The sequence below is a fragment of the Armigeres subalbatus genome, chromosome 3 (genome assembly GCF_024139115.2).
Source record: "Armigeres subalbatus isolate Guangzhou_Male chromosome 3, GZ_Asu_2, whole genome shotgun sequence".
In the NCBI taxonomy this organism is placed as follows: domain Eukaryota; kingdom Metazoa; phylum Arthropoda; class Insecta; order Diptera; family Culicidae; genus Armigeres; species Armigeres subalbatus.
The window spans coordinates 378,362,577-378,378,398 of NC_085141.1; the positions used below are offsets into that span (position 1 = coordinate 378,362,577).

A 15,822-nucleotide genomic window follows, 5' to 3' on the forward strand; every position below is an offset into this window, starting at 1 on the left:
AGATCACGGGTGAGTTTGATCATCCTCGATTTTTTGAAAATTTGATTTTTTGATCTCTACTCCGCTTTCATACCATTCGCTGAGTATTGCGAGAAGATTGAAAAATTCGAACCGGGGTCCGACGGTCGACTGTCGGAAAGCTGTTCCGCAAACGTCAAATCACTTGTTGCACGGTAAAAAATTTTGGTTTATTTTTTCGGTGTGAATGTTGATTATTAAAATCAACGGGAATATGCAACTTTAAACGAGTGTTACATGCCGCTATATTTTTTAAACAAGTTTTATGATACTTTGAAGGCATTTTGTCATATATTTATGTGATTTAGAAACATTTTAGATTTCTCGAATATTCTTGATATCAAGAAATATCAACACTTTTCGTACAGTGCATGCCATTTTGAAGTTTCCGACACTCAGTCTGCTTCTTCTTCTTTGCTCCGCAAAATTAGAATTTTTCTCTTTAATCGCAATACCCACTACTTCCGAACTTCTTCCGAACTCCACTCAACAGAGCATCTCAATCATAAGCGATATCAATCGCAATGGATCGAACGATTGGTGAGTGAGTGATGCTTTGTGATGCGATGGAAGAGAATACAGATCTACGCCGCAGCGCAGAATCGGTTTTTACGCGGAGGATATGGGCAGCGTAAATTAAAACAACGTAAAAACCGCGTAAATCACAAAATATGTCTGAATGAACCGAGGAAAACCCGAATTCGGGTTAAAAAAAAAGTCGCATAATTGCCGTTAAATATGTTCTAAGATATCCTAGCTCTCGGCACACCGTTCAGTTATAACAAAACCTTCGCAATCGAAGGAGGTCCTCCGTAGCTTAGTTGGTTAAAAGCACCAGTCTAGCGTACTGAGGGTCATGGGTTCGAGTTCCATCTAAAGGAAAGTGGTAACCTGCAATACATTTTTCAAATAAAAATCTTCCACATGATGTACATCTGAGCTTTCAGCACATTGCAAATTAATGTCCAAATCGGGTGGTTTAATACCCGGAACATTTAATACCCACAAAGTACATGCTTGTGGGCGGAACCGAGCGCGACAGGGCCCGCCTGGGAAGCAGTGTTACGATAGACGGGGATACCTTCGAGGTGGTCGAGGAATTCGTCTACCTCGGATCCTTGCTAACGGCTGACAACAACGTTAGTCGTGAAATACGAAGGCGCATCATCTGTGGAAGTCGGGCATACTACGGGCTCCAGAAGAAACTGCGGTCGAAAAAGATTCGCCACCGCACCAAATGTGTCATGTACAAGACGCTTATAAGACCGGTTGTCCTCTACGGACATGAAACATGGACAATGCTCGAGGAGGACTTGCAAGTACTCGGAGTATTCGAGAGACGGGTGCTTAGGACCATCTTTGGCGGTGTGCAAGAAGACGGTGTGTGGCGGCGAAGAATGAACCATGAGCTCGCCCAACTCTACGGCGAACCCAGTATCCAGAAGGTAGCTAAAGCCGGAAGGGTACGATGGGCAGGACATGTTGCAAGAATGCCGGACAGCAACCCTGCAAAGATGGTGTTCGCTTCCGATCCGGCAGGTACGAGACGACGTGGAGCGCAGCGAGCGAGATGGGCAGACCAGGTGCAGAACGATTTGGCGAGCGTGGGGCGTATTCGAGGATGGAGAGATGCGGCCTCGAACCGTGCATTGTGGCGTCAAATTGTTGATTCAGTGTTATCTGTTTAGATGTTAACTAAATAAATGAAATGAATACCCGGAACATAGGCAATTTACTTTGATTGAACTGATACAAAGGATTGCCGACCAGCTAGTCTGGTGCCCACCGCTGCTTCCTTTTAAGCAGGAGATCGTGGGTTCAACTCCAGGCTAGTCCTTTTCCTACTTTGTATTTCCATCTTAGTTCTTTCTATGTTTCACGTTCTACCAAAACGATTCCTACTTCCTTCCACACTAACAATTCCAAAACCTCCCGTGGCAGCTATGGGAGGTCGTAGAGTTCTCTGCATCTTTCTTAAGTAGGTGTCCAACTAAACATCCTTCCCTTTCCTCAACATTCACAAGGACGTGGCCAGGACATATCTCGACTATTGGCGAGTTCATTTCTTCCATCTAAGAGATATAGTGATTTGTCCCAAATCAAAATCATTTCAAATATTTCTTCCTACATATATTTAAATCAGACAATCTATGATGCTTCACTGATCGATGCAGATTTATCAAATTCTGATCGGTTGGTACGAGATGTCCCCGTTCTATAACTTACCCATAGAATAAATCTCGCTTAACTTTTCAAAAGGACCTAAGTAACATTTTTTTCATGAATTAATTTGAATAGCGCAATCAACAGAACAACATGAAAGCTTTTGATTACAGTACTCAAATTAATTCATGACAAAAATGTTACTTAGGTCCTTTTGAAAAGTTAAGCGAGAAATGTATAACATTGCACAGCAGGCCTGGCCGATTTAATTTTTGTCTCACATCATTGATGTGCTGCAAACATTAAAAATGACAAGAAAAATTATAGAAATAGTCGATTCTTCAAACTCTTGGCTGTGTATATGTAGACTAGAAATCACTGTGGGGATTTTGTACATAAATTCACTCAAAAACTCCTCAGTAAATCCTCCGAAATCCTCTCAAGAAAATTCCTGCGCTAATCGAGTGGAACATTTTTTTATATATTCCCTGTGGAAATTTCTCCCTAAGCACCTTTAGTTAATTGTCTTACGGAAATTTCTTCTTTACATACTTTATTTATGGGTCCTGTACACCCCGGCGGTTCAAAGGGCCGACTTGAAAGATCTCCATGCTGAGCGATGGCCAGCTAACGCTTTAACCAGTTACCAGGTTAGATTCCGTTAACTTCTTTTATTTTTTTATTGAGGTTTTGTCGCCATGAGCCTCTGGGTCTGCTTCTGCTGCGATCTCCCGCTGGGTTCCAATCTAATGCTTGTTTACAGATTTCGTTATCGTCCCTAAGGTGTGGCCAACCCAGCCCCACTTACGATCCCGATTCCGATCCTATTACTATCGGTCTCTGGTGACAACGACGATGGAGCTCGCTGTTTGAGATGTTGATGAACACCTACAGAAGTTGGGTTGATATAACATAACTGACCATTAGCGTCTTCACAGGGATCGTTGCATTTATCATCGCCTCGCTTTAGCGTCGTGAGATTTCGTAGAGGAAATTTTTTCCGGGAAGTGTAATAATTATTATTAGAATTCTTGTGGATTGAATTCTTGCAGGAATTTCTATGAAGATTCTTTGCTGAACTCTATAGAAGATTCCTAGAGACTACTTCAGTAAAGTACTTCAAAAAATCTTCCAGATATTTATTCGGATGTTTCCCCAGGATGTCATCAAATACACTGTCCTTCGGTTACTGCGAATATACCTCAGGAATTATTTCGAAAAATCCATAATTTCTAATGGAATTTCTCCGAGAATTCCTTCAGCTTCAGCTTCAGCAGCTTATCTGAGCAATTCCGAGGAAACTTCTACTGGAATTCTTGTTTTTATTCTGTGGAACTCATCATCCTATAATTCATGTGAAAATTTTTTCGGGGATTTCAGGAAACTCCGAACATTTTTTTTCCGATTTCCGAAATATCTGTAGGATTAAGTAAGAATTCTACAGGAATACTCGAAAAAAATTTCGCATAAATTCTCGGAAGGATAGCCCTTCAGGAGCTCCCTGAGCATTTACGGTATGAATTACCGAGAAAAAATCAGGAAGTATAATCGTAGGAATTGAACAACAGATTACTTGAACAACAAATTTCCCGAAGAAATCTCTGGAAGAACTCTTGAAGCAATTCTGTCAGGATTTCCGGTATGATTTGGATTCCAAGGTAGTATTTTCGAAAGTATTCTAAGGTATATTTTTACTCCACTACTAGTTTTCTCCCATTCAGGAGGAACTATCAAAGAATTTCTTGGAAAATTTCGCAGGACTTTTCTGCAGGAATTCTCTCGGGAACTGCCGAGAGATTTGCTAAAGCAGTTTTTGGAGAAAAAAATTCTACCTCGATTCTAAGAATTTCTGTAAGACTAGTAACTTATTGAAATAATCGCCTGATGATTTTCCGCAGGATTTTCGGCTCGATTTTTTCGGAAACTGGTTTAGTCTAATTAAAGTGCATCGGCTTTCTTTCGAAATTTATTCATATATGACACATAAGTTTCATAGGTGCATCACTTTATTCAAATATATATTAGTAGTTTGTCCATAAAATTAGATTCACTACTCTCGTCGTGGTTGATGCTATCGTGAGTTCTAATACAAATTAACCATGTACTACAAACTTAACAGAAAGTAACAATTTATGAAATTCAAATCGTTCTACGATCAAGCATTTTAACTGATTTTTTTTCTGGAAATAATATACTTAGCTAATTAAACAAAATCATCCCGAATGAGTTCATCCTTTAAATGCAATTCCCCCCGTTGCGTTGTCTTTTGTCCCCTTTTGGTACTATTAAACTATTAGACTAGATTTCTACCATTTCTTTGATTCCTTACCCGAGAAAAAAACTGATATCATTCTTTGAAAGCAAAAGTTGCCATTCCTAATCACCACCTGCCGGAATGTTTTCGTAACTCTTCCCCTTCAGTTCGATGAGAGCCGTGTGAATGCGGAAATGCAACCGCGATTCCAGCGAGTATCCATTATAGTTTTTCCTGAAAGTTAAAAAAGATGGAATGTTAATTGATTGATCCTGGTTCAGTTGAACGCTGCTTACTTCGCATCTTCGAGAGCAAGAATGGCTTGTTCCTTTTTCCCTTGATCGACGTAAATGAGAGCGATTTCCACAATGGCGTACGGCACTACGTAAAAGTCTTCCTTTAGATCTTTGAACATTGCAACCACGGTTTCGAGGCATCTGTTGATTAAATAATTTAAGTAGATTTCTGGCATTAATATATTTCAAGGCGTTATATAATTTAAATTAAGGTACAGTTTCACGAAGCCTTGCTCTTCTTTAAAACAGGACTGAAATAAAGTAAACATCTTTGGCATTTTTGCAAAATTGATGAACCTTGCCACAATTGGATAAGAAAAAACTTGATACGTTTTGTGTAGAAAAAAAAGTGTTTACTCTAATAAAAGTATGCAACTCTGACTGCTCAAAAATTACCTCAGCGCCTGTAGCGGACTATTCATCTGTCTCAGACATGCTCCTTTAAGTAACAGTAGCAGCGCTTTGTTATCTACGTCGTATGCATTCAATGGGCTGTTGGTTTTCTTCCGCTGCCGTTCCTCCATTTCCGTCAAGTTCTCCTCCACTATCCGGAATACCCCGTCCGCCAGGTGGAAGTGCTTTCCGAGTATTTTAAACAGATTCCAAACATACATAAGCTCCAACGCCGGCACGTAGAGGAACGATTGCTGGGCGAAGAAACGTTCAGTCTTTTTGCAGGCAAATTTCTCCATCGGCAGAGATTTCCCGGCGATTCGTTGTTTGTACTTTGGTACCTCCTTCATCAGTCCGTCCAGCGTGCGCAGTTCGACTGACGTGAGATCGGAGCGCTTCATCATGCACATGATGGATGCCTTCTGATATGTATAGATCGTACGTGACCACTTGCTGTGCTCCACCAGGTACGTGGCAAAGAGCAAAGATTCTCGCCAGTCTAATCGTAAACTAGAGCAATGGCGATGTTATTAGACCTTACATTCTCACACGCTACTAATATCGAATCGAACCTACCAATTCACCCACAACAGTTCCCAGAAGCAAAGATGATGAAATTGAGGCCACACGTTCTGTGACTTCCAGGATTTTTTGTACCACATCAGAGCATCGTCCAGGTTACCCTTCATGAACTCCAGTCTTCCCTTGAAGAACAGAAACCATACCCCGTCCGGGTAAAGTTTCAGCTGCTTGTTAAGTAACTCATCGCAAAACTTCAGATCCCCTTCTCTATGGCTTAGGACGTAACAGACTATTAGATTGTACCCGAGTAGGGTCATCACACAGAGCACCTGTCGGATGCCGAGGCTCTGCGATCCGACTATTAAGTCTTGCATGCCGGATTGCTTAAAAATGATTAAAAAAAAAAGTTTAATTAGTTTAGTTAGTTTTGAGTGTTTTTTGTTTAACTTTACCTTATTCCCGGAAAATCCTATAAACTCTAACAGTTTGATGACCCTTCCCGGAAGCAGCGAGATCATAAGATTAAATGTACCCAGCCCCATTCGAACCCCACTTTCAAAATGCACTCTGGAACTTTCCGACTCCCACTGTCTCTGGTTGAGTATAATGTTGCATTCCCTGTTCGATAAAGACATCAATGTAAAAATTTATCATAAATCTCCACTCATCCACAAAGCACTTACTTATACATGGCGAAGCAGTTGCGAATCTTCATACCGCCCTTGATCAAACTGGTTAACGTTTCGTCCTCTATGAACGTCAGCATCGCCTTCAGTAGCATCGCCTCAGCCGTGCATAGCTCCGCGTGGGCCTCGACGTCCGTGTACTGTTCGTAGTTTACCTTTTTGAACGTTTTCCCGATGGTTTCCGTCAGGGTGTTCTTCTTCCGGTAGCGATTGCACACGCCCAAGCACTGCTTCAGCGCGTCGGACGCCGCCGCTATGTGCTGCTGCTCGAACGTTAGCATGGCTTCCAGATAGGCGAACACGCTGTGCCCCACCGAGTGGTACATGCTCGACGTTGCCCTGGAAGAAGAATGGAGAGAAAGGGGTCGAAACACTATCAGGACTGCTGGAAACATGCTAATCGACAGTGACACATACCATGGTTTCATCATTGCTCCCGCTTCGTTGAACTTGTTGTTGAAAAACAGATTGGTCGCCAGCTTAGCTTCCGTCAGGGCCGCTTCCAGGTCCATGGCGCATAGTGGCCTAGAAAGTGGGCGAGGATTCCCGGAAAAGAACAGAGGGAAACCAATTAAACCGATGTTAACGGGTGCATAAAACAGGATGCGTCAATCCATGATGGCAGCTCAGGCTTGCGATGGAATGTACGGCAGTCTATGCCAGAGTCGTATGGCGCCGATGCTCGGGCGAAGGGCAATCAACCACAATTGAATCGGGGTGAACACTAAACGGGACGGGAAACGGATTTCAATTTCATATTGCTTCGGTTGTGGCGGAAATTCTCCTCGAGTTTATATGGGTATAATGTTGGTAGCACGTGTATAATTGAATAGATACTGACACGTGAAGGTTTTACGTGGCATTGGGGAAATGTCCGTCCACTACAAAGATGATGATCAATGCAATTGAGTGGCAATTAATGCGGTTTACCTACTCGTAATGCAAGGATATTTTCCATGTTAGTCGAACAATTATGTTGAACTAAACAAAGGGATATCAGTTTCAAGCTCATATTGCATGTATTGGATAAAAACCTGAGAATTTTCCTTTGCAGGGCTGAGCCAGCCAAGGGCTGGAATCCCTTTAAATAAAGCCAATAATAATAATATTTTTCCTTTGCAGAAACTTAGACAGCATGATTATTGGGAAAGGTGCAAAGCACTTATAATTTGATTACACACATTTTTCTTTTGATTCTTCTTCTGTTTTGTTAACCTCTATGCCCATGGAACTCAACAAGTTTTCCAACCCGAAAATATCCTAAGCCAGACCGGGAATCGAACATTGTACCTCCAGCTTTGTATTGCTTTATGTCCGTGCATCTTACTTCTATGTGAAGGAAGGTGGAGCTAGTAAATTTAGCTCATTTGCAAAATTGACCTAATTAAGAAATATGTTCGGAACCAGTACAGTCACTAGATCAATTTTCAAACGAATTACAAGCCACAGGTAAACTTCGATATAACGTACATTTCGATTTTAAAGTTGTACGTTTTATATCGAATCGAACGTTATACCGAAGCATGAATAATTATCCTCGTTTTTCACTATTTGAAATTGGTTTTATTATTATTATTTTTTCTTCCAAAATAAGGTTCAGCAAGCAGTGTGAAACAACGTTTCTTGTAAACATTTCCAACAAACTTGTTCGTTATTAAGAAAAATTACCCGAAAAATTAAATTTCTTTGAGATTTCTTCGAAAATTCCTTGAGGAATTTTTCATTTAGTCAAAATATCTGAATTTTATCCGAAATTTTGTTGAAAGAATTCTTCCGGAAATTCCCTGTACTTAAGAATGGAATAGTTTCTGATGGAATTCCAGGACCAGCAAAGCCCCAAGCTGCTGGTCTAAAGCCACGGTAACTTCCGGGTACTCATGGTCGATTTACTTACTATGTTAGCCTGTGAAGATAATTCCTTATGGGTTATTGAGACTTATGTAGTGGAAAGTCTGACAAATACGAAGCGAACTGTAGCAATGGAAAACAAGATTTTTTAACTAAAGACTTAACGGACAACTGTGGTTCGGAGGGCCCTACAAATTTTGGTGAAATTATTATCGTCGGATGGATACGATGGTGAATTCCATGCTACTTCACGGGATCATTTAAGGTCCCTCCTGACGGAATCCAAGTTCCAAAGTGCTCGCGTTTTCGGGGGCACACCACTCGATACGGAAGCAACACACAACTGTCATTTTTATTATTTCACGCAAGCTGCGACGCAGCAAAGCGAAATCAACAAAAAATGACAGTTGTGCGCCGCCTCCGTATCGAGTGGTGTGCCCCCGAAAACGCGAGTACTTTGAAATTTGGATTCCGTCAGGAGTGATCTTAACAGGCTCGCTTCACTGGCTCTCACGACCAGACTTTTGCAAGCTTACAAAATAGAGTTTGACGGTAAAGCCTAATAATGAACGGTGGTCAGGATTCGAGAAAGCTGATATCATAATGTTCTGGCAAGGTACATACTTTACGGAACGTCACGAAAACACCTTTGCCTCTTCTGACCAGTTATGCAGTTATTTTTTTTCACCACGCACGCGTGACGTATTAAGTACGTTTTGATCAAAGCAAGCTTAGTTCGGCTAGCACTAATTTTTCGCAATGGTGCCTTTTGCCAACCGTTGTGGTGAGCTCTACTTTGATCCGTTTTTTTTTAACGTGTCTACTGTTAAAACGTTTGTGACGTTTTAGCTGTTTAACACTCCCGGTTCGTTTGTGTAGTCTTGTGTGTGTCTTTCCTTCATTGCTCCGGACTGAACTTGTCAATAGCAGAGACTGTCCTATTCCGTCACCTTCTTTTATATTTTTTGCATCTACTCGAAACTTCTGAAAACCATTCTCCATGAGTAAAGCGACTCATAACGGATGAGTTCTCGAAGAAACGGTGAGTTTTTAACACACTAAACAAATTTTAAATAATAACAACTAGGTGTCATGTGAAACTATTAATTTTAAATTCCGATTTATGGCTACATGGAAAGCCTCTACAATCCTAGCCGGATACTTCTCAATAAATAGATTTATAAATAAATAGAATAATGATAAATAATGAATAAATAAATGAATAATCTATCTCAAAAAATAGGAAATAAATAATCAATGCATCTGAATGAATAGTAAAATAAAAAGATAAATAAATAAGGCCGATACAAATATTTTAAAACAATTCTGTCTCCACCCCCTCTGATTTTTTAGCCCAAAAGTAATATTTTGAGGGGGCAACAAAATAAAATTCGGATAATTTAGAGAATTTTCAAAACATTCGCAAACAAATCCGAGAAGTTTTTTGATTTCTTTCGTTTTAATATTTATTTTTTATTATCTCCCTTGACCTTCCGGAGACCAGTGGGAGTGAGTATCCATGTCAGCCTCACGTGGTATGTTAAGGGCGAGCACCCAAGTCAGCCTCGCATGGCATGTCAGAAGTGAGAACCTAAGTAAGTCCCACATGGTGTGTCAGAGCGTATGTCAGGAGGAGTGGCAGGGTGTGCAAGAGTGAGCACCCAAAAAAAGTCTCAGATTGATATGCTAGAGCGTGAATCAGGTGGTAGGGTGAGCATCCAAGTTAGTCTCACATGGTGCAGCCAAGTAAGACTTATATGGTGCGTCAGAAAGAGTGTCAGAGTGTGTCATAGGGTATGTTAGAGAGAGCACCCAAGTAAGCCTCATACGGAATGAGTGCCTGTGTGAGCATGAATGATTATTATTTTATTTATTCAGACTAAGGCCGAAGTGGCCTGTGCGGTATATAAGAGTCTTCTCCATTCGGCTCGGTCCATGGCTACACGTCACGTCGTGAGCATGAATGAGCGAGTATTGCCTATCCCCCAGAAGTAATGCTGGGAGGCAGTTCCTAGGAGAACCAGGGTATTAGTAGAGAGGGTAACTCAAGTAACCTTCCGTTGCCTGGGTGGGTTTACTGGGTCCGGCGTTTCGTCAACCCCACTCCCTGAGTGATAATTTCAGGTGTCTGTTTGCCTTCATCCCTCTATAACAGCGGTTCTCAACCTTTTTCTTGAGAGGTACCCCTTCGATTGTTGGCCTTAGTTGAGGTACCCCCTCTCGAAATAAGGCTTCCAATCCTCTTGTAGAATAATTCCGAGCCCTTTGAAAGGAAGCTCCTTTCAGCTTTTGAATTTCTTCAAAGTAGGCTTCCGCGCCACTTAATTAGAGGCTTTTGGGCCTCTTGTAAAGAGGCTTCCGAGCCTGTTGAAGACGGTTGTCGAGCCACTCAAAAGGAATCTTCCTTTGCATCTTAAAAAGACGCTTCCAAGCCTCTTAAAAGAAGAATTCCGAGGCAACCTAACCACTTGAAAGGAGGCTTCCGAGCCTCCCGAAAGGAGACTTCCGAGCCTCTTGAAAGGAGGCAACCTAACCTCTTGAATGAAGACTTCCAAGCCTCACGAAAGGAGCCTTCCGAGCCTCTTGAAAGGAGGCTTCTGAGCCTCTTGAAAGAGGGCTTCCGAGCCTCTTGAAAGAAGGCTTCCGAGCCTCATGAAAGGATCTTGAAAGGAAGCTTCTGAGCCTCTTGAAAGCAGGCTTTTGAGCCTCTAGAAAAGGAGGTTTTTGAGCCTCTAGAAAAGAAGGCTTTTGAGCTACTTGAAAGGAGGCTTCTGAGCCTCTTGGAAGGAAGCTTTTGAGCCTCTTGCAAGGAGGCTTCTGCGCCTGGAAGGAGGTTTTTGAGCCACTTAAAAGGAGTCTCTCTTTGCATCTTAAAATGAGGCTTTTGAGCCTCTAGAAAAGAAGGCTTTTGAGCTTCTTGAAAGGAGGCTTCCGAGCCTCTTCAAATGACGCTTCCGAGTCTTTTAGAACGATTCTTTTGAGCCTCTTGAAAGGATGCTTTTGAGTCTCTTGAAAGGAGCCTTCCAAGCCTCTTGGAAGGAGGCTTTTGAGCCTCTTGAATGGAGGCTTCTGAGCCTGGAAGGCGGTTTTTGAGCCACTTAAAAGGAGTCTTCCTTTGCATCTTAAAAGGACGCTTCCAAGCCTCTTGAATGAAGAATTCCGAGCCTCTTGAATGGAGGCTTCCGAACCACTTGAAAGTAGACTTCCGAGCCTCTTGAAAAGAGGCTTCCGAGCTTCCTAAAAGGAGGCTTCAGAGCCTCTTGAAGGGAGGCAACCTAATTACTTGAAAGGAGGCTTCCAAACCTCTTGAAAAAAAGAGGCTTCTGAGCCTCTTAAAAAAAGCCTTCCGAGCATCTTGGAAGGACGCGTCTGAGCCTCTTGAAAGGATCTTGAAAGGAGGCTACCGCGTCTCTTGAAAGGAGGGTTCCGAACCACTTGAAAAGAAACATCCGAGCCTCTTGAAAGGAGGCTTACGAGCGTTCTGAAAGGAGGCAACCTAACCTCTTGAATGAAGACTTTCGAGCCTCACGAAAGGAGCCTTCCGAGCCTCTTTATAGGAGGCTTCTGAGCATCTTGAAAGGGGGTTTCCGAGCCCCTCGAAAGAAGGCTTCCGAGCCTCATGAAAGGATCTTGAAATGAAGCTTCTGAGCCTCTTGAAAGCAGGCTTTTGAGCCTCTAGAAAAGGAGGTTTTTGAGCCTCTAGAAAAGAAGGCTTTTGAGCTACTTGAAATGAGGCTTCCGAGCCTCTTGAAAGGAGCCGTCTGAGCCTCTTGGAAGAAGCTTCTGAGCCTCTTGAAAGCAGGCTTTTGAGCCTCTAGAAAAGGAGGCTTTTGAACTTCCAGAAAAGAAGGCTTTTAAGCTTCTTGAAAGGAGGCTTCCGAGCTTCTTGAAAGGAAGCTTCCGAGCCCCTTGAAAGAAGGATTTTGAGCCTCTTGAAAGGACGCTTCCGAGCCTTTTAGAATGAAGCTTTTGAGTCTCTTGAAAGGAGGCTTCCGAGCCTCTTGAAAGAAGCCTTCCGAGCCTCTTGGAAGGAGGCTTTTAAGCCTCTTGAAAGGAGGCTTCTGAGCCTGGAAGGCGGTTTTTGGGCCACTTAAAAGGAGTCTTCCTTTGCATCTTAAAAGGACCCTTCCAAGTCTCTTGAATGAAGAATTCCGAGCCTCTTGAATGGAGGCTTCCGAACCACTTGAAAGTAGACTTCCGAGCCTCTTGAAGGGAGGCTTCCGAGCTTCCTAAAAAGAGGCTTCAGAGCCTCTTGAAAGGAGGCAACCTAACCACTTGAAAGGAGGCTTCCGAACCTCTTGAAAAAAAGAGACTTCCGAGCCTCATAAAAAAAGCTTTCCGAGCTTCTTGAGAGGAGGCTTCCGAGCCTCTTGAAAGGATCTTGAAAGGAGGCTACCGCGTCTCTTGAAAGGAGGCTTCCGAGCCTTTTAAAAGGAGACTTCCGAGCCTCTTAAAAGGAGGCTTCCGAGCCTCTCAAAAGGAGGTTTACGAGCATCTTGAAAGGAGGCTTACGAGCCTCTTTTAAGGAAGCTTACGAGCCTCTTGAAAGGAGGCAACCTATAAACTTCAAAGGAGGCTTCTGAAGTGCCCAGGAAGCTTCCGAGCCTCTTGAAAGGAGGCCTTCGAGCTGCTTGGAAGAAGGCTTCCGAGATGCGTAGAAGGATGCTTCTAATCCTCTTGCAACGAAGCAACCGAGCATTAGTGAAAAAAAATCATTTTGTTCATTCGACGTTTTGCACGTTCGATCTTTTGATCCGCAGCCTTTCATACATTGTGCTGGTTGTAGAAGGCAGAATCCAATTGGAATTTATTGATAGCATTGCATATTATGTACAATATAATCTTTTGAAATAAAAATACACAATTATCAAAACTGTAGCAATGAGTTTTAATTGTAATACGTCCGCCATTACGCATTTTTGTCCTAGGTACCCCCTAGGGCCAGCGAAGGTACCCCCAGGGGTACATGTACACCAGGTTGAGAACCGCTGCTCTATAAAAAAAAGCCCTATGGGACATAATAGTAATTCAATATTTGTAACGGCTTAAATAAATAAGCAAATGAATAAATCTATATAAGGTACACTGGGGGAAGTGGAAAAGGAAAAATCGATAGTGCATGTTTGAATTAGTGTAAAACCAGTTTAAATGATCTAAATGCGTTTAATCAAAATGGGCTATCAAAAACAGTCAATTTTGCACCAACTGTGCGGTAATTCATACCATTTTGGTCGCTTGAAATTTATGGAAAATATTCGAAAATTTTGAGTTGTTTTTCCACTTACCCTAGTGAGATGGGGTAAGTGGATAACCCATATTACTTTGACCTTCAATAGTGATGAGTAGTTGCATATAACTAAAATCAATACGATAATTGCTCTGAGTATCTTTTGTGGAATAATTTCATTACCTTAACGGAATAGATCCTCAAGGAATTCTCGTAATAGCTAGGAGAGGACTGATTTTGACTTCTCGAACACTAAGTGTACGTAAAGTCTATATGTTCGCCCCAAAGATGAACTTTTTAAAGGAAAAATGGGACTTACAGAGGTATAAACTAATCCACTTAGGTCAACGAATTGAGATGATGTCTGTATGTGCGTATTTGTATGTATGTGTGTGCGCAAAGCACGTTAAAAATTATAAGCTATTCTTAAGCACTTGTTCTTAACCAATTTGTTCACAAAAAAATAGCATTCAACGGCGAAACTTCTTATGAACAAAAATTAATGTGAATTATGCAATATATTTACCTATCAGTGCTATTTTTAACTTTCTTATATATTTTTTATATGTAAAACATGTGATAGGCATCAATACCGATAGGTGGATTAATCAGGCATTTTCTCATTTATATGAGTCCAATCACCACTGGAATCACAATGATAACAAAGAAAGAACATATTAAGCTTCACAGCTATCGAAATAAACCATGGAGGGAAGAAAAAAATTGCGTTATTAGAACATTATCCACTTCCCCCGCAGTGTTTGAGACCTGGGGTAAGTGTAAAATCTTTGAATCATTTGCTTTTTTGGTACAAACCACTACCAATTGAATAGGATTAGTTTAATTGCATTAGAATGGTCACCTGTGATAAAATTCACTTGAAAAAGTACAATTGGTACAAATTGAATTGATTTTATGAATGCAAAAATCAACTTTTCGCGAAACCTAAAATTACAGTTCAAGCGATAACCGTGTTAGTGTATGTATTATACAATTTTCAACATAGTATTAGTGTGAGCATCAAAGTATATTCTTACACAATGTGTGGTAAAAACTGTAAAGTATGTACAATTCCAATTTTTCGAGTCGATTTTTACACCTAACCCCATTTTTCTACTTCCCCAGTGTACCTTACATAAAAATGAATTTCTGTCTGTCTGAACCTTATAGACTCAGAAAGTTCTGAACCGATTTCCGTGAAAATTTGTATTCAGAGGTTTCTAGGGCCGGGGATGGTTCTTAGAATGGTTCGAGACCCCTCCCCTCTTTGGAAATGGAGGCTCCCATACAAATGAAGCAAAAATTTCTTCATAACTCGAGAATTAATCAGAGAATAAATCAATTTCTGGCGAAACGAAGTTTGTCGGGTTTGCTAGTATAGAAATAAATTAAACATCCGAATAAATAAAGAAAATCTGCAATCGGAAAACATAACAAAAAAATAACAAATAATAAATAACAACACCTTAAGCTTCTTCTTTTTATTGGCATTGCATCCCTCATTGGGACATTGCCGCCAAACTGTGTTCTCATTCAGCACTTCCACAGTTATTAACCACAAAGTTTCTAAGCCTAGTTACCATTTTTTTTAATCGTATATCATGAGGCTGAACACGATGATACTTGGTATGGTATTTCCGGTATTTCCGAAAAAAATCAATAAAATACCCCAAGAAATTTTAAAGGAATTTTAATTTCCTATAGGAATTTTCATTGAAAATTCTAAAAAATCCGAAGAAATTACCATAGGAATTTTTGGTAGAATTTCCTAAACTCCTAAATGAATTCCTAAAAAATAATCCAAGCAATTTCTAAACCAATTTCGTAGGAAATTCCTACGCGAATTTTTAAAACCTAATGAAATTTCTGAAGGAATTTCAAAAGGAATTTCCGACTGAATTTCCAAAACAAAATCCTAGAGTATTTTTTAGGCGTTAGAGAATTTCCGGGTTTGGTGTTACTTCAGCAATGAAAACGAAAGTTTTTTCTTTGTCCGACGATTCAATGGGTATGTCATCTTTTTTTTTTCAAGTTTTAGTATTTTTAAAGGAATTTCGGAAGGTATTACCGAAATTTCTAAAAGAATTCATAAATGTATTTCTAAATGAATAATTTGAAGATCTTCCGAATGATTTCCTGGAGGAAGTTATGATTTCTGAAATTCCTGAAAAAAAATGCTAAAGTAGTTTAAAAAAAATCTCTCAATATTCGAAGAAACATCCGGAAGTGTTTAGAAATGAATTTAAGGATTTTTCAAAGGAAACCCTGGAAGACTTTCTGTACGAAATCTTTAGGCAATACCTAAAGGAATTCTTAAAGAAATCTAAGAATATTAAATTTTTTACAAGATTTCTTGTAAGAATTCGATCACAAATTCCTTAGGAATTTCCTAGACTTTTGTTCTAGAAGTTTGGA

The 15,822-nt window shown here is 40.7% G+C and overlaps 1 protein-coding gene across 1 annotated transcript in view; it reads right to left on the bottom strand.

Moving 5' to 3' along the window:
- Positions 1-4,165: 4,165 nt before the first annotated feature.
- Positions 4,166-15,822, bottom strand: part of LOC134226594 (tetratricopeptide repeat protein 39B-like) — a 62,469-nt gene continuing 50,812 nt past the window's right edge. Inside the window, exons 4-10 of the mRNA XM_062707464.1 lie at positions 6,750-6,857; positions 6,330-6,671; positions 6,099-6,264; positions 5,701-6,029; positions 5,128-5,634; positions 4,732-4,872; positions 4,166-4,669 (exon numbers count right to left, since the gene is read on the bottom strand). Of these exons, the coding sequence (XP_062563448.1) occupies positions 4,558-4,669; positions 4,732-4,872; positions 5,128-5,634; positions 5,701-6,029; positions 6,099-6,264; positions 6,330-6,671; positions 6,750-6,857 (1,705 nt within the window). The 3' untranslated portion in view covers positions 4,166-4,557. The remainder of the gene's footprint in view (positions 4,670-4,731; positions 4,873-5,127; positions 5,635-5,700; positions 6,030-6,098; positions 6,265-6,329; positions 6,672-6,749; positions 6,858-15,822) is intronic.